Source organism: Anguilla anguilla, chromosome 6, assembly GCF_013347855.1.
Source record: "Anguilla anguilla isolate fAngAng1 chromosome 6, fAngAng1.pri, whole genome shotgun sequence".
Classification (NCBI taxonomy): Eukaryota; Metazoa; Chordata; class Actinopteri; order Anguilliformes; family Anguillidae; genus Anguilla; species Anguilla anguilla.
Window position 1 is genome coordinate 11998894 of NC_049206.1, and position 19058 is coordinate 12017951.

The following is a 19058-nucleotide window of genomic DNA, read 5'->3' on the forward strand; positions in this document are numbered from 1 at the left end:
GAACGTTACCAGGGGGTTTTGATGAAAACGATATTATTGAATCCAGTTGATTAATGCTAACCATACCAAGTATATCACAGCAAACTATTCAAATCATAGAATCCTTAGTGATACTGCAATTTGAACGTTAACCAGATGTATAGACGGTTAGGTGTGTTTAGTATTTAATATATAAATTAATTTAGTACAAATGTTTATGACGCTATGATGTTGTAGCATAACTAACAGAAATTGTAAGAAAATAAAAAAAGTACACAGCGCCAAAAACAGGCAGACAGACGGACCAATATACTCAGCGTAGGCCCGCGCATTACCCCACTGACCTATCAGCAAGTTCCACATTCCAAGATGGCGGGCGAGGTGTATTTGCTGTGGCTTTTGCCACTCTTACAAGCGGTAATTATGTACTTCTTCTCATTTAGTTTGCAATTAATCATATTTTATTATTTCGTTTTGTTCAATGTTTAATAAAACTGTGAAACAATATGACGTGATTTTATAATAGTGACGAAAATGTGAAAATGCGGTAACTTGGTCTGCTAGCTAGCTAGCAGGGGAGACTAGTGACTGTATGACGTGGCCTTATGGCTTATCAGAAATTGTTTTAGAATGGTCATAATTTAAAATACTACGCGTAAACGTGACCCTCGTTCTAGGGTTTGCATGAAGGAAAATGGCTAACTAACTGCATTTTACGTTGACTCGCCAACAATCCATCCGTACTTCCCTATCAAAGCGAGACTGCTTTGGCTAAATTGCCTTTATTCCGCTAACGTTTTGCTAGTGCTTGTCGCATCGTTGCCAAATTCAACTAATGTTAGCTAGTTCTTGTTGCATCGTTGTAGTGATACAGTGATTCTATTTAGATTTTGCAAGTATGTGAAACGTTTAGTTCTAGGTCACTTAACAGGCTTTTGGAATGATTTCACCTTGTATGTGGCAGAATATCACTTGTATTCAGATCGCATTAGAACCAGACATACAGGCGTTTACTTGGTTTCTTGTCCGATTGAACCAGCATTGTTTGTTCGTATAAACTGTAAATCGTTCTCAATACAAGCATTAGACCTTCGCCCATATGATTCAGTATTTCAGTCTTTTGGCTAAAATGTACCATTGTAGATGGATGCTGCTCAATATGAGGCAAATTGTAGCCGAAGGCCCACAGTTTCGAAAATATCCTGCTCCCTTTTAACTAACCGGTGGAAAGGGGATAACTGGTGGTGCTGACAGTCTTAAATATTACAAACGGTAACAATTTATTCCGCTGCTCCTAAAATATTGGCAGTGGACCATGCAGGATGCCAGACCACCCTCACCCCTACCTCTGTTTGCGCGTTGTCCTCATATTTGATCCTCCACACCTGTTAAACTCGCCCTATGTGTGTACTTTGTTGCACTCGCGTAATCAAAACGTCTCCTTGAAAGCGTAAGATTTACGGGGACCACCCAGGGCCTTTCTGAGTGAGACATTGTACAACAGCTGACATGGAACAACTGTATCTGAAGGGTCCGTGTTGCCTCTAAGCCCCAAAGAATGAGTCATTTTGAGAGTTAAATTATATTATCTAAGTGCTACAGTTTCCATTTTCACAATCAGAATGTGCCACATTTTGTTCAAGCAATATTTTTTTGTATATCATTTAGGAAATGTTATTCATATGTTCACATTTTAGTTTACAGAAATGCAGGTGTAGGTCTGTGTCTTTTTTTTTTTTTTTTTTTTTTTTTTAGTGAACTCTTTCACAGATCTGCAGCATAGTTTATGACCAGGATACAGGATTTGCACAGGCTCTTGAATGTTGACTTTGAATGTGTAAAATTGAAGGTTGGGAAAGTGGTTAGGTTGCCCTGTTAACTTTTTACTTGGGACCATAATAATATTATCCATCTGCAAATAATGTAGGAATCTGGAAATGTTGAGTGTGCTGTGAATGAATGATGCAGGCAGAATAAATGTGATTGGTTTGAGAAGTTGCATGGGGGAGTTTGGAAGTTTGCTTAAGGCTAATTGCATGTTGCTATTCTCTGGATTACAAATGCTGCTGGTTAAGAATGTGATGGTGAAGTGAGGTTTCCTGAAATGAAAATCTGACCTGGATTCATTAGCGGTTGGATTAGGCCTAGCGCCCAAGTTTTTGTGAAAGTGTTTGGATAGAAACACTTTTTAAAAAGCCAGAAGCTTACCACCTTCATTTGTATGAACAGCATGAGGCGTATTGCAGGGGAATAACATACAGGTATTGAGATTACTTTATTTTACTTTTCTCAGCCTACACGTTTCTAATTTTTCCTGTCGGCTTTTTACCACAAGCTGACATTCTGATAATGGCAAAGCAACGCTTGGAACGCTCCCAGGGCTTAGCCAGCAAGAATGACCTCCTGCCCTCTGATATTATTTCACAGTGAAGTATTACTCTGGGTGCACCCTCACCCCCACCGTCATTTGTCAGGCTCCCTGGAAGATCCGGGGCAGCGTCGCTCTCCGCGGCGTGCGATTGGGTGGAGCGGCGCGCTGAGCCCCTCCTTCTTTTCTCTGTGTCGGCGCAGGTGGCGGCGTACGGCGTGGAGCTCTCCTCGGAGGCGTGCCGGGACCTGGGCTTCTCCTCCAACCTCCTGTGCAGCTCCTGCGACCTGCTGGGCCAGTTCAGCCTGGCGCAGCTGGACCCCTTTTGCCGGCAGTGCTGCCAGGAGGAGGCGCAGATCGAGTCCAGGAAGGTAAGGGGCCGCGTGTCACGCCCAAATGCGCCCCCCATGGAAAAGTGCCCCGGAACCTATTTTTCTGTTGTAGAAATGCCCCCTCCCTCTTATAGATACTGATAAACTGTGATTATTTTGTCAGTTTCACATCCTACAGTGGTTTCATATAAACAAATATTTATATATAAAAATGACCGACCAACATATATTTTTCAGTGCACATTTAAGCATATGAACGTTACCATTCATCTGAACTTATGTACAACAAAGAACTAATGCATCTTCAACTCAGGTTGAAAGATACATCCAGTGTTGCTGAGAAGTGTTTTCTTTTTCTGTGGTGGTCAATTGTACCGTTGTGGCAATTATTGTGCATTTTAGAATATAAAATGAGTCGGGATCAGCTTGGCTTTGTACTTGCTTTTCTGTTCGTCTGCTGAGGCGAAATGACAGTTGTAGATTTGAGGACATGCCCCCAATCATGTTTCATTTTGTTTGTCTTTAATTGTCTGAACCATTTATTCTCCCATGATAATTGCAGCTTGTGGGCAGGATTACTTGAAAGTCAAACAATATTACATAGTCTGGGTTTGCTCCTGATGTAATACAAATTATGCATTATCGCTGTTCGGTTTGAATTTTAGTTATATTTTAACCCTTTGGTGTTGTTTACGGACAAATCAAGACGGCCCCTGTCAGCGATGCATCTTTGAGAATGAAGCTTTCCGGTTTCCATCAAGGCGAATGTCATATGGCAGCATTTAGCAAGCTGTTTAAATACATTGTTCCATATCAGATTAACATTTTCACTCTAATAATATCCCGGGTTTGTGAAGTAAAGCCCTGAGATATAAGATGTATAACTTTGTTGCATACAGCAAGTACAGTATATCTGCTAATAAAGCCTATTTAGCCCAATTCATAAAATGCACTAAAGATCTACATTCCACTGGTCAAGCATATTTTTATATTTTTATTCAATAGCTTATAGACAGTATTTAAAAGTATGTTCAGCATTTCTTTCGTGTCTATTGATATTCTGTCAAAGGGCTTATTGATGTTCAACCCCATTTCCGTTTGACTTTTTAAAATACTTTTTAAAAGATTGGCTGAACAGCAAAGAGCATTTCCACAATCTCTCGTATCACGTAATGGCTCAAGTTGCCAGATGAATTTGTTATTGTGAAATCAGTGTAGCCTTCTTTTATTATGAAATAAAATGCATTTTTGCTTGAAGACCGTAGTGTGGGTTACCATGACTTGAAAACATGATGATGATTGGAAAGCCAGCACAGCTAGTTACACATCGTGCTTATACACTGGTTATTTTCTGGGTTTGATTTTCCCCCCCGGTCTAGCTGTTGTCTACCTCGCAGGAGTCATGACAAGTGTTTTTTAAAAATATATATATAATTGTTTCCAATGTGTATAATAATTCAGTTGCTCACAATTTTAAAATGGTGATAGGCCAGCCAGTGCAGGAGGATTCTTCCCTTTCCACTCGACCTTTCAGGGTTTCAATGTAGTCAAAAACTCTGGCAGGAAGGCAGCGGGCTAAAGAGGTTTCATAATCTCGGACATTCTACCCACCCGCCGAGTAGTTTCAGTCCTTATGGACTTCTCAGAGTTCTGTGTTCTTGCTTTGGCTCTCTGCAGTCAAATATATCAGAAACCTTTTGTACTCTACTTTATTACTGTTATTGCCCAAAGGTTTTTGTGGAATGTCGAGAGAATTTTTTTTAGCTTCTCTCTGTTGTCATCAGTGCTGGTGGGAAAGAGGCCTGTTTTAGACAGAAACTCAATGAAGATGACATTTTGTTCTGACAGTGTGAAAAGTTGTAAGATTTGCTGTCGGGGCTGTACAGGCCTGATAGTTTCTTAGAATGACGTGAGGCTATTCTGCTCCCAACAGCTGGTTGAACTGCTGAAAGCTGAAAATATGCTGGAAACTATTTGTACCACATTCAAAAATGAAGATACAAGATAGTGATTAAATAATGCTGGCAGGTAGCTTTAGTCTTATAAATCTATTACTGTGACAATAGTTTATGCTAAATATTGCTACCTGGGCCATTATCTTTAGAAATGACACTAGGGGCAGAATTACATAATTTCTCTTTTTTACAAAAAAAAAGTTTGCTTTTGGTAAGTTGAGTGATCACCATATGCATTTCATTGTGAGGCAAATTTATGGCGAATGATTTTTGACCCAAATGATTTTTATACTTTGTATCCAAAGCAAAGTTTGTCCTTATGAGGTATAAGCCTGATGTGTAAGTTTCTTCAGTGTTTTACAGTCATGGTAGAGTGGTGAAACTTAGCAGGCCTTCACAGCAAGGCCCGTGCACAGCGTGAGCCCAGCCCGACTCGGCCCAGAACCGAGCGTGGAAACGTGGGGCTGCGGCACCATTCGGTCCCGCCCCTTCCAGGTTGCCGCCGCCATGTTAAACAGAGAGGGATGAGTGGGAGGTGAGACCAACTGCGCGTGAAATTACCCGAGAACATTTCACTGCTGCTTTAAATAGCCCTCCTCTCCTTGGATAGCCAGCCCCACTTTCAGCAGCGCTCCCCAACAAACATCCCTCACGCGCGCGTGTGCGGCTCCCCGACTGATTGGCGCGGGGTCTGCCCATAAAAGCAGCTGCCTACCGCGTCTCTCCCCGCTCTCGTCTCCGCGGGATTGATGGTTAATGTGCGACAGCTATTTACTGAGAAGATGGCAGTTGTAATTACCGCGCGACTTGGTTAATCATACATGACGTTATTTATTTGCCCGTGAGATGCCTGCATCTTGGGAGACCCAGACATGCAAAGTTTATTTATTGGCAGTTTATACAGCCGGATATTTATCGAAGCAATTACAGCATCTGGGAGTCCCGCTTGCATCGCAGTCACGAGACGCGTCCCCCTTAACCGCTGCTGAATTGCCGCCTATCCTGGAATTAAGGAACTGCGACAGCGTAAGACTTAAGGACAACATTAGGCCTGAGACGTTATCGGAGGTAAAGGAGAAGAAATCAATGCATTCTCCACAGTTCAGCCATTTTGTTAAGAAGTTTCTTTTTGCCCTTTAACTTTGACCGGGCTCCCCGGCACCGCCGGTTATGTGAAGGGCTGCGTCCCTGTCCTTTATTTCTGAGTCAACGGCTGCGTCAGCACGCCCTGAATATTGATGTGGGTAATTAATGCAGGACTTCAGGCCTTTTCTGACTCACGCTGTGAATTTCACGGGCGTGTGATCCGCAGGTATTTAAGGACTAGCAGATTTTTGCCTTTCTTTAAAGTTACATTCCCCCCACTTGACTTGAATGGAATATTTAAAAATATTTATTATAGATTATGGGGCCTGAATTATTAAGACCTTTAGCATGTGCAAAACACTTTACCATGCACAAAACCAATAACATGACCATTGATTGGTCATGGTATTTGTTTTGCGCCAGTCATTGGTTGTGCTATCAGTTTTGCTTGTGCTAAAAGGTTGTGCACATGCTAACAGTTTTAGTAAATCAGGCTTTGAATATAGCTTGCAATTCTTGACTGAAAAGGTGGTTTAGAATAGCATTGCTTAGCACATTTGCCTTATCAAATTTAAAATCTGTTTTCAAACACTGACCCTAAACTACTGCCAAATATATTTGATTTTCTTCTGCAGTCCTGAGCTCCAAACAAGATTCAGTCGTTGTTTTTCCAGCCGAGGATAGTGATTTTTTCCTGATGAATGCGAGCTGCAGTTAAGTAGCATTTAAAGTGGTGTGATGTAGAAAACTCATCTCAGCTGGGTGTCGGAATGATTTCTAAAACAAGCTTTAAGCGCGGGCAGCTACGCTGAAGTTGCTGCCAGTGTAATTCTGTTAAAACAACCGCGAGCAATATGCAGAGCAAAGTGAGAAGTCTGCTCTGCGAGCCATAATCAGATAACCGATGGTCTGCAGCGTTATTATCTCTTCGTACCACGTTAGCAACCGAAAGAGACCACTGGTCACATTCAGGAGGTGGTATTAAGTTATTGAATCCTCCCACATTCCCGAGAAACATTTCTGAGTTGCAGACAATGATCCAAAGCTATAATTCAATACTCTAATCAGCACGCCCAAGGTTAATACGATTTCCCCCGAGTGCAATCAGCTCGCCAGTAACGAAGAGAGGCATTTAATTAACCTTGATCCCACACACCAGAGTGGGGGGGCTGGGAAAATCCCGGTGTCCGTGTGCGATTTTGCGGCAGGAAGCTGACCGGCAAATTAATTTGCATGCGCGGTGGGCGTCGCCCCGGAATACCAATTTCCTCGAAAAGCCGAAAAAAGAAATAAACGGCGAACGGCACACGCCGGCAGCGATACGGCGCCATCCATCACCGGGCCCCGGGCCCCGACCACCTCCGTATGCAGAGCCGCTCGCTTTAATGGCCCTGAAATACGGCCCATCACAGCGCATTAATTGCTCCGGCGGAATCGATTCGCCCGCCCGGGGTACCCGTGAGCACGTGGCTAGCGCTAGCGCTAGCTCCTCACGCGCGGGCTGTCCGTCCTTGGCGCTAGGGCCAGGGGCTCTCCTTGAAGCTAAAGGCTTTGTGTTTGGCTGTGGTGTGCGTGTGTTACGCCGCTCGTGCCCGGAAGCATCAGATTTGCCCTCCGTTAAATTTTCATTGTTAAGTCCAAATTTTGGTGTTAAGTACTGGTTCAGCTTTCAGTTTTGTTTCGGTGAGGCGTCCGCATTCGTACCTTGCGCAGATAGTGTAGCTGGATGACATTCCTGCTGTCTGTAATGTACTCTAAACCCTCAGTAATCACCTGAAGAGCTTTTGGCTGCTGAGGAGACAGAGAAAAAAAATGTAGCATTTGAGCACTTGAAATATTTTCAAATTATTTGTCATGAGTTTGTCCATCTCACTGAGGAGTGTATCTAACTGCAGAAAGAGAGAGCCTGTTCCCTTAGAGAAATCTTAGCCAAACTTCAGTCCTTGAGGGCCAACAGGGTCTGCAGGCATTTATGGTTTCCTTTCGATTTTCGATTCAAGTTTGACAGCCCTGTCTTAGGAGATTGGAGATGGAAGACAACCTTATTCTGAAGAACTCTAACAGAAAGTTTTATATAAATCTATTTTTTTTTATATATTATAAAGAGGCAAGAAAGGCGCAGTGGGGAAGATTCATAGTAAGGGCAACGTAACGCATTTTTGTTTTTCGTGATTTAGCACCTTCAAAGACACTTTCCAGTTTTCCCAAGATGTAAAACCGTGATAGTCGGGTCACAAGTTCAGTGAGGAGCGCAGTTCTTCATTGTCATTTAAATGATTGGCCTATTGTGAGCCGTTATCTGTAATTCACACGTCTGTGTGTGTCACGGCGGTTTCTCGTGGGGGCTCGTTGCGCTTTAAAGCTGTAATCCAAGCACAAAGCCATTACAGCGGCGTCGTTACAGGGGCTCTCCTGGCCCTGCTGTCATTCACAGTGTGGCACTGTCTATCGCACTAGCTGGAGGTACGACTGCAGACTTGTTTTTCCCCCCTGGGAGTTAGCGCGTTCTGCTAGCGTAATTGTTTCGGGACTTAATTCTTTATCTATCGCGCCAGGATGCAGAGCTGTCTTTCAGATCGGAAGGCAGTACAGCTCTCTCTCTCTCTCTCTCTCTTTTTATTATTAATTTCTGTTTCTATTGTGTATTCTCCTGAGACGCCATGGTCACCCAGTCAGGCGAATCATCCTCGTCAGCCCTTTCACCGTTTTGATTGGCAGAGAGCACACACACACACACACACACACACGTATGCTCACACACACACAGTCAGTTAGAGATTTTTCCTCGTCACTGCTGTTTCTGTGAGTCTCCAGCAGAGCGCGTCTTTGTAACGGCTTCTCCCATTGGCCTGGATAAGCACGAGTGGGGCTCTGTCTCTTTTCGGGCGTGTCTGTGAACCAATCTCTCTCTCTCTCCCCCTCGGCAGCACTACCCCGGTGCCATCCTGGAAGTCTGCGGATGAAAATTGGGGCGGTTCCCTCAAGTCCAAGGTGAGTGACCCAACCGGCTGCTCTCCCGCCGCGCGGAGGCCCGACGGAGGCTCCGCCCTCCCCCGGGCAGTGACCGAGCGGCGGGTGTGATTTCTGCACCTGCGTCGCCACGCGTAGCTTCCCCTGCGCTCAGTGAAGCCTGCCCCGCCCCCTCGGGCCAGGACTCCTCTCAGAATCAGTCCGGCACAAAGCCTCTTCCCCCTCCGGAAGCAGAGGGGCATAATGGTGTCTGTGAAGCAGCAGTCTGTGGGCCCAGAGTGACACTGCACACCCGAAGGCTTCCACACTGATGTGGAAACACATTAGAGAGGAGCTGCTGAAGCCTGTGCACTTTGTCATCCATCCCACGGAGGGTTGAAGGCAGCCTGCTCTACCAGGGCCGCCGTCGTGGGCGGGGCAGTGGAGGATCCTGGGACAGGTCCACACAACAGCCTCCCGTTGCAGTTTCCACAGCTTAAAGCTGGCCTTTTACTAATACTGGGCACTGAAAGTGAGAAATTTAGAGAACCACAGCTTAGGAGAATAGGGTTATTTTCTGTCTTCCAACGGGAGAGATCAGTAAAATACAGTAACATCAAATGATGGTTTTCCCTTTAAACATAAGGTGATTTGTTGCACTGTTACATTTTGGGTCCTAACTCGTAGTCCCGGCGCTGCTTTGAGACTTTGGGCTGGTGACGGCGCGTGTGTGAGCACGGGACCGAAAGCCCCCCCCCCCCCCCCCCCCCCCGCAGCCCCTGCTATAATTGGGCTTGTTAGAGTGACTCAGAGAGGGCAGCTTGTTTCCTAGCTAGCTTCCTCCGTCAGCACATTTACTTTGAACTTTAGCAGTTAATGTGAACAGAACACAGCAGAAAGTGAAAGGTTCTTGTCTGAGAGCCAGTTTTGTACTACGCAAGGCAAACCTGCGCTTTGATGCTAACCCCTGCTTGTATCTGATTAGGCACTGTCCCTGGCAGCTAACAAGACGTTGTCTTCGACTTCAGGCGTCCGCCTCTATACACTGGAGGCCTCCTGTACAGGAATACATTGATTTTAGGGCTTTTGTAGGCTCATACAAGCATGAGGAGAGGGTTGCTGAGTCAGGATTATCGATTGCGATGTTCCTCTTAGAACTTCTCAGCCATCATATTAGCGACTGGCCCTGTGTGAAATAAGGAAAATGACTGCCTCAAAGCCACTGATCTCAAAAGTCCAAACCTAAACCAAATCCCTATATTGACGATTGGGAGGCTGTTTGCGGTGCAGTTGGGCGTGCGCTAACGCGTGTGCCGGATCAGTGAAGTGAAATAAACTGTCGCCACCTGCTGCTCCCCATCACCGCCACCCGACCCCACCCATCATCTGAGCCACATCATAAACTCCATAAAACTGACTGACATGTTGGTCACCAGTTGGCACCCTGAGCCGACCAGAGTAGGATGGGTTTCCCCCTTGAGCCTGGTTCCTTCCGAGGTTTCTTCCCATCTGCCACAGGGAGTTTTTCCTTGCCACTGTTGCCTTAGGCTTGCTCCTGTGGGGGTTTAGGCCAGGGTTGTCTGTAAAAAATATTGTGACAACTGCTGTAAAATACGCTATACGAATAAATTTGCATTTGAAAATAAACACACCCCCCACATGAGCCGCCGAGGTGCGTTCTCATAAGCCGCGATGGATCGCTTTAGCGGGTCCCGCTTATTTTAACTGGGCGTGCCGTAAACGATCCGTGCTGCCCGGTTGCCGCGGCCGCGGGGAGGACGAGAAGCTCGCTGTGAGCGCGGCCGCTTGGCGTGGAAGCGCCCGTGTCATCCGTTCACTGTGACCCGCAGACTGTGACCTGGACAGCCTGTTCCTGCAGGCAGCAGGCTCGGCGTCCCCGGCAGCTGGCTGCGGTACGCTTGTTAAACGCCGTGTAATTGAGCGATTCCCTCTGGGGAGAGTTACGAGCCCTAATGCTCCCAGCCTGCCCTCGTTGTGCCAGAGGAGGGGGAGGCAGAGACCAAAGGTGCATTTGGACCCCTGACATATTGGAAATCGTTCTAGCAGTATCATCGGTTCCCTGGCTTTGGGAGTGAAACTGGATCCTTCCGAGACTCCCCCCCTATACTCCTAACTTATAGAGACCCAAATCTTTCAGAGCTCTGTCCACACCAGGATACGTGTGGATTGGGGGGGGTCACTAGAGGTGGGAGGATGTAATGAGTTTTGAGTCTTGTGGAGGCCGACATTGCCTGGAAGGATCGGTATCACAGTGGAGTAACAGCAGACATCAGCACTGTCCCTCTCGTGTTTTCTCTCATGGCTGTACAGATAATGAAGGAACCCTACATCACAGGCCTGAGCCTGAGGGACAGAAATGTGCAGCATGTCCAGGCTTTTGAGTTTGGGGTTAGCCTGGCCAGTAAGGCAGGACTGTGTTAGCGATTTATGGACTGGTCTTACAACTCAGGCACTGCAGTGGTCATTCCCACATTGGGCACAGTGTATACCTTGAAAGACCGCAATTAATATTCAGCAGTATAAATTGATCATATGTAAAAATACTCCTACATTTTATAATGCTATCCCTTTTTTATATTTGTTTGTTTTTGGAAAATCAATAAACAGTTGTTAACAAAAAAAAATAAAATACCGCACAGATTTACACTTAATTGTCCTCTTTATGGTGGTGGTAATAATAATAATAATAACAATAATAATAATAAACAGTAATAAGAATAAACAATAATATTTATTGTGTTCTCACAGCTTTTGTCAGGAGTGACAAGCCAAAGATGTTCAGAGGTCTTCAGATCAAGGTAAGGAACATTTTGTGCCGTTCACTCATCCAGATAAGTAGCATTTTTTTCCAAATGCTTTTCTCAACATGTCTGCATCAAATGAGCCACTTCTCTAATTGAAGTCAGTATGGTGCGATTGGAAGCTTTTCCCCATATGGAATGCTTTCAGGCTACATTAACTTAATGTATTCATTTTGATTGTGAATATCGTGTGCCCATTAAGTCGTACACTTTTGGCTATCTATAGATCAAGGATAATTTCTAGGGCTCTGGGACAGTTGCGGTTTTTATTATCCACACCTAAAGTTAACCTAGCAGAGCACGTGCCAGATGGTGTTTGCAGTTCATCATACCTTCAATTATGTGCATCACCACGTATTTGAAGGCATACTTTTATTTTCTACTGGAAGTGTTGGCACTAGTTGGCACCTGTCTGCCTGTAGTTGACAGGTGTTGAACCTTGCGCAAAAAAAACATCTCCGATAGTGCCAGTCACACACGATTCTGTGCATGGGACTCCCAGAACTAGTAGGGGAGACGGGATCCTTGCGAGACAGGTCCGCTGTTTGGGGTCACCTCGCGGCACATGTTCGCCTGTCCTTAAATCAACGGGATGGCTCCGTCCATTCGGTTCGCCACCTGCCCCTGCCTATCCGTACGCCGTAAGGATCGGCCCAGAGTCTGACACAGACCAGTGTACGTTTCAGCCGCCCAACCAAGCGCAACAGTCGGAACCAGGGCTGCTCATTAAGAAGACAGTGAAGGATTGGCCTGCTCTCTAGAGCAGGGGGACCTTGCCAGATGGGGATATGTGCCCTGCTTTTATTTTGACACGCGGGAAGGAGAGTGGCGTCTCACTGCCTGCCGTAAAGGGCCCAAATGTGTCAGTGTAAATAGTCTGCCGGCACAATTACCCTAGCGCTTAATTGTTGAAGGTGAGAGAGAATGATACCGGTAATTGGATTTGGTAATAGCACTTTGGCAAAGACTTATAAAGACTTTTTTAAGTGGCTTTTAATACGGCGTGTCACAATGTCCGATTTTTCATCAGATTTACTGGCCGATGTTTTGCGAGTACGTTTAGAGCCAATGACTTTTACCCATTTTTGAAGAGCATTGCTTGGGAAAGGACGAAAGGAGTCAAGCCATGGAAACCTTTCACAAACCGCGGATTTGAATGAGCTTTTGTTTTTTTGTGTGGTCCGTTTCCAGTACGTCCGAGGCTCAGACCCCGTGCTCAAGCTGCTGGACGATGACGGGAACATTGCCGAGGAGCTCAGCATCCTCAAGTGGAACACCGACAGCGTGGAGGAATTCCTCGGCGAGAAGCTCGACCGCATTTAAAGAATCTTTGGCACTTTCTTTCCCCCATTTTGTCCACCCTTTCTGAATCGACTGATACCGAGGCGTATCTGCCAGGCCTTAAATGTGTGTTATTGTTGCTGTTTAAATACTTTTTTGTTTGTTTTTTTTGTTTTGTTTTGTTTTTTTTTAGCTCAAGTAGATTTTTGTTGATAAATACACCTTCACAGTGATTAGCCTTGATTAGCCCTGTAAAAGTAGTCTTTATGCAGTAGTTCTGCTCCATTTCACACTTTGATATCATTTGTAGCGTAGCTCTGTACAGTTTTGTACCGTTTGGGCTAGGAGCTCACCGGCCCCCCCGCGCGTGCTGTTGCGCCTGCAGGGGGCGCACGTCTGTGAGGGCCTCTCAGTAAACCAGCGCTGGGATGAGAGGCCTGATGTCCCCCTTGTGCGCTCTCTGGGGCGCTACGCACCGCGGGAGCCGCGAGCTTCCGGTCCGGAGAGAAACCAATAAAACCGAGGCGTCGTACCCGCTTGTTCTGCTTCGCCTCTCATTTGTGCTTTCGTTTTACTCTTCATTCCTGAACTCTGAGCGCTTCCCCCACACGGTAAGCTTCTGTGATCACTCAGATCTTGTGAAGTTTGAACCGTGATGTTCGCCAATACTTGATGTATCCAGTAAAAAAAAAAAAGGTTTATGAAATATTATGGTTTTAATATATGAAATATTATCTGTGTACTAGTGAACCCCGAAATAATATTTTTGTCATTATACGTAATGGCTGACAGTGTAATTGTTTGACAATATTTCAGACGCACTTGGTGTTACCCCGGCGGTGTGTGTAGTAACAAAGTAATGTTTTGATATAATGGGCATATTAATCTTGCGACTCTCCCATCTGTTGTAAGATAATGAAATACATGAGGTGAGATGAATTTTTAAATGGCTTTAAAAATGCATGTGCTGCAGGTGCCAGTAGGTTCAGTAAAGGTACCTGAGCTGTTTTATGAATTCCGTTTTCACAGGGTGTGTTCAGTTGTAAACAGACCACAACCCTGAAGGATACTTGGTTCCTATGTTCAAACTTGAAAGAATTCCTGAATCTAATCTTTTTAAAAAAAAATTTATTTATTTATTTTTTATCTCTGGAGGATCTTTTTTTTATCTCTGATCTTTGACTGTTCTGTAGAGGATCGGCTCTGACACTGCAGGATGTACTGAAGAAGCACTTTTACTTTTACTGCTTTTCCTTAGCCATTTCATGGTTATTCTTTTATTTTAGGGTATTTTCATTCACTGGTTTCAACATGTAGAATTTACAGCAATTTTTACAGTGTGTTGGATCTTAGACAGTTCCTTTGGCCTCCACCCTTTGCTCTTGCCATCAGTCTGATGCAAGTGAATCTTGGTCTCATCTGTCCACAAGACCTTTTTCCCAGACCTCTGGTACTCTGGTCCTAAGAGTACTCTTAGCAAACTGTAACCTGAATATCCTGTTTTTGCTGTGAACTCATTTTTTTTATCTTGCAGTGTAACCTCTGATTTTGTTCGTTAAGCCTTCTACAGACAGTTGTCACTGAAACATCAACGCCTGCCTCCTGAGGAGTGTTTCTGACCTGTTAGACAGGTGTTTGGGTTTTTTTTCTTCATTATGTTGCGAATTCTTCAGTCATCAACTGTAGAGGTCTTCCTTGGCCTACCAGGTCCTTTGCAATTACTGAGCTCACCAGTGCTCTCTTATTGATGGTCCCAACAGTTGATCTTGGTAAGCCTAAGGTTAAGCCTGTGTCTCTGCCTGTTTTTTTTCTTCTTATTTCTTAGGTTTCCTTAAGTTTCATTGGCACTCTCTGACCCACATGTCGACACACGGCAATAACAGACTCCAAAGGCAATGAAATACCCAGAATCTGGACTAGATACTGAAAGCTCTCCTATACCTGTACTAAGGACGCAATTGAACACAGCTGACTCATCACCTGTGAAGTCAAACACCGGTGACGTCATTTGGCCCAACCGTTACGGTGCCCTGAAATTTGGGGTCTACATTAAAAGTGCTGTATTTTCAACATATTGAAAAATTTATAAAAATAGCCTTTAATAAAAGCTGAGCATGTGCACTTTAACAGCATGATGATTGCTTGATTGCAAATCTAAAATTGTGGCGTGCCAAGCCAAATCAAGGAAAAATGTCTTTGTCCCAAACATGTAGCTCACTGAATATAAAAAGTATTTTCCATATTGAAATGATAGGCTATGTTTGAGTACTTTGCATCATAATTAATTTTGTTTTTACATTTGATTCTGTTACTGTAGTTCCATATTGCTGTTGTGGGAACAGTCTTTCGGAGTAAATTGTTTTTAAGTCAGCAGTTTCTTAGGAAAATGCTTTTCTGTGAGTTGCACAGCGTACAGAATGTAGTGAGCATCTTTAGTAATACAGTTCATAATATGTTCATTACAAAGTGCAGATTTTGATAAAAAACGGAAATAATTGTGTATACGAGGATGCTTTGTATTATGATATTAACATAGTAACTAATGAACCTTAAACTACTGTGGCTGAAGGATGGGCTATTACCAGCACAGTGACATCTCCCATCAGGGTCATGTGACTTTTTCATTTATGTGTAATTTTACTGTGGATAACAGGTTCAGAGAGAGTCCAGGTCAGGTAAGATACTGTTTTGCACTTGAAAAGACCTTGTTTAACCCGTCCCCATAAAACGGAATTGCACAGGCTGTAGGCCAGATAAACTAGTTTCCTAGCCGTGGGTAAAAAATAATAAAACATTGATCATTACACAGATATAAATGATTCGTAGCTTGGACTATATTTAGTCGAGTTTTCTCGGTCGTTCTTGGAGGCTCAGTGATTTTGTTGCTGCAGTTGTTTTCCATCGGTTTTATTGCCTTGTCTGTGTAATTACTTTAAAAAACGATTCCAATCTGAAGATTTTTCACCTTATTCATCCGAAACACTGAAGGCAGTCTTGATCTTATTGAGGTTGTGTCACTCCTGGTCTGCCATAGCTTGGCCTAGTCTGACTATTTAACTGCAAAATAGAAACTGTTGGTTGCGATAGGGATAAGGCATTGTTTAGACTTTACTATCACTGGCCAACCTGTCATCAGGTTTGAGTGTTGCAGTCAGTCTGTCATGAATAATCAATTACTCTGATCCCCGGCTAGATGTATCCATCTACAAACCTACATGCCTCAATTGAGTGACTGATTTCATAATGCTGTGCATATAAAATAGCATAGCGTACATATACCCATACAATGTGCCAGACTTCATGTAGGCATATACTGTAATGAGAGTATATGCAGTAAGGACTGAATTATTCTCAGCTCTGTCAAGCCCCTGAATTTAGGTGCACGGACGCCCTCTGTTGGTAATACTGTAAGTCTGCGTCACAAGCTTTTGAGTGCACTTACATTATGTCGAATTCTGTTCACAATAGTGCATCTTGAGAAGATAGACAAAGTTGTCTTGCGCGGCATCTTATATGCCTACTTAGAATGGAAAAAACTAATGCAAACATGCTTGCATTAAGAATTCTGTACCTTTTGTACCTTTTCTTTCCCTGAACGAAACGCAAAGCCAAAAGGGACCACCTCCCACTGGCATTGCAACAATACAAAATTCAGTGGGGGTTCATGAGTTCTTTTTGTTTGTTTTTTTTCTTTCTGTAACCAAGGGCTAGGCTAGCCCTTAAGCACATAGCCTGTTATTTTCATTCTCTCATTGACTTGGGTAATTCTTAACATCATTGTCTTGAGCTGTATAGATTACATTCAGCTTTCCTGGCACCACACTGATGAAGAACTCTGAGCTCCTACAGCTGCCTTGTGCCCCACTGACACAAAAAAAGAGTTTGGGTCTGAATATTGACTTTAGCATGCTTTCCTATGCCAAAACAAGACTTCAGCCATACAATGGGTTTACCAGAGCCGGTTGAAATTTGAATTTGACAACAAAAAAAATTTTAAAGGCTTTTTTTAGATGCGATTTTCCCTTTAAATCCCCTCAGACAGAACCCCTCCATCTGTTGTTGTGTCACATTATTGCCTTGGTAAATAAATTCAGAATCATTCTGTTTGACATTTTTTCAGCTGCCTGACCTTAACAGCTGCGTTGCTATTGCTGACTGGGTGGCAGTGGTGTAAAGTAGGTCCATCAAAGTCGTTGGAATTTAGTGTCATGCTGCTTTTGATTGCTTTGCCTGTCTGCATGCTGTAACTTTGTTTACAGAGGTGTCACGTGTCTCAGAAAGCTTTAATTATCCAATCTGTGTCGTGCTGTGTGACTGAACTTCCTGGGTGGTGAGTGACAAGGAATCTATCACCTATGCTGGCAAATTAAAATGTATGGTGTTCTATTTGCAGATGAATCAGTGCAGTCTGTATCTAGGGGTCCAAGCCTGTAGGGCTGGAGCCCTTTTGTTTTTATGGGGGTTTTTTTTTCTCCGTCTTTTTGCTAATTCCCTTGAGATTGTAAATGCATAAATGTTTGCCTGTAACAGATATGATGTGAAAACTCAGACACAAGGAATATTTTTCCAGTTGGCCGGATGGTGGTGCGATAATTAAAGACCCAAATATAAAAGGCTCTATCTCCTACACTGTAACTCCAATTTAGGCCAAATACAAATATGGTACACAGATTCTGGCATGTATGCTCTACGACTTTGCCAATTAGACTACCAGGCTTCGCCGACAATTTTCTCACCATTTAAATTTTTTTGAAAAACACATTTTTCCATACTCCTCCTGCACAGTCTGTCTTATTTCTATCTTCTCTTCACAGTGATTTCAGTCAAACTGAGGTAACGATGAACGTTTGTAACAAGGAAACATGCAGTATTTGATTTTCTAGTTTTTTTTTTGTTTGTTTGGTTTTTTCATTTTTTGAAGAGTCGCAAAAGGCTCAATTCACTTTCCAGAAATTTTGACCCCAGGCCCCAAGGAGCAAGCCATGGGCTACAGTGCCAAGGAAAAATGCCCTTAATGAAATGAGAACCTTGGATATATGCCGACTCACTCAGGGGAAATAGTACTTCAGAGTAAAGTCTCATCTGATACAATATCAAAATATGGAACTGTTTAATCTAAAATTCCATATATTTTTTCTGGTGTCTTTGTTTCTTAATGGTTTATCATTTTTTTGTTCTAGTTTCAATGTGTATTTCTGATTCATTATTTTTTAATTTGAGTATTTCTATTATATTTCAATTAGTCAAAAGCAGATGAAAAACCTCCACAGTACAGACATATTTAAAATATTATGAAATGCGTTATTGTAATCATTAATACTGCTCAATACAAGTAAATGTGTGTAAATCTACACGAGAACCTCTTTACCACCGATTCAACTGGTGTTCTTGGGGGTGCCTTTTTGACCAGCAGGGATCACTGTTGTACAATGAGATGCTGGCATCCTACCCTGCAATATCTGGGCAATGAAACTGCATTGCCTTATGGGGCTGCCTACAACTGTCAGCGCTGGCATGAGTTGTACATATTTGTTCATCATCACATCCCTAATTGAGATTATTCATGCACCACAATGGGATAATTATTAATAATTTCACAACAGATGGCTGTGTTCATGAGCTGTATCAGTATCCTTCCATTGGAGAGCTAAATTAATTGCTATAAACCCATTAATAAACCAGGACACTTCATATTACCGGGGGTACTGTACTGTAGTTTTAGTATGTTTTTTATTGACACAGACCATTTTTGTATGTTTGTGTGAATATTTTAGATTTTCAGAAGTTTCTGATGACCTGCCAGCTTTACAATGGCTGGAAGCAAATATAGTTAATGAAACCCCAAAGCCATGTATTGTGATTGTGATGACCCCTGAAGAGGTAATGTGTGTTTATTGTGCTAGTTGATAACTGTTATAATACCGGTATAATATAAAAATGTATGTTTATATTTATAGTAATGACATAATGAGAACAGGCTATTCAGCCCAGAAATGCTTGCCATTTTCCTGACTAAATTTTACCTATTGCTCTGATTACCAACAGACTAGATAGAATCTAGCATCGTATCAAGCCTGGTCTTGAAAATCCCCAGAGTTTCTGCCTCTACTGCCTGACCTGGCAGGCTATTCCACGCATTGACCTCTCTCTGTGGAAAAATCCCCCCCTAATATCTGTACAGAATTTACCTTTTGCTTATTTCCATTTATGTCTCCTCATTCTGTTCATGTGTACATCTGAAAATGTTTGAGATTATCAAAAATATCTTTCATTGTACATGAACACT

General features: G+C 43.4%; 2 protein-coding genes across 2 annotated transcripts in view; one reads left to right on the top strand and one right to left on the bottom strand.

Moving 5' to 3' along the window:
* Positions 1 to 1363, bottom strand: part of hs2st1a (heparan sulfate 2-O-sulfotransferase 1a) — a 67375-nt gene extending 66012 nt beyond the window's left edge. The window contains exon 1 of the mRNA XM_035422325.1: positions 1326 to 1363. Coding sequence (XP_035278216.1) covers positions 1326 to 1348 — 23 coding nt within the window. The 5' untranslated portion in view covers positions 1349 to 1363. The remainder of the gene's footprint in view (positions 1 to 1325) is intronic.
* selenof (selenoprotein F) lies at positions 90 to 13310 on the top strand. Its single transcript, XM_035422328.1, has 5 exons — positions 90 to 396; positions 2551 to 2718; positions 8648 to 8711; positions 11439 to 11488; positions 12683 to 13310. Exons 1-5 carry the CDS (start codon positions 349 to 351, stop codon positions 12812 to 12814), a joined length of 462 nt encoding a protein of 153 aa, XP_035278219.1. The 5' UTR covers positions 90 to 348; the 3' UTR covers positions 12815 to 13310.
* Positions 13311 to 19058: the final 5748 nt, after the last annotated feature.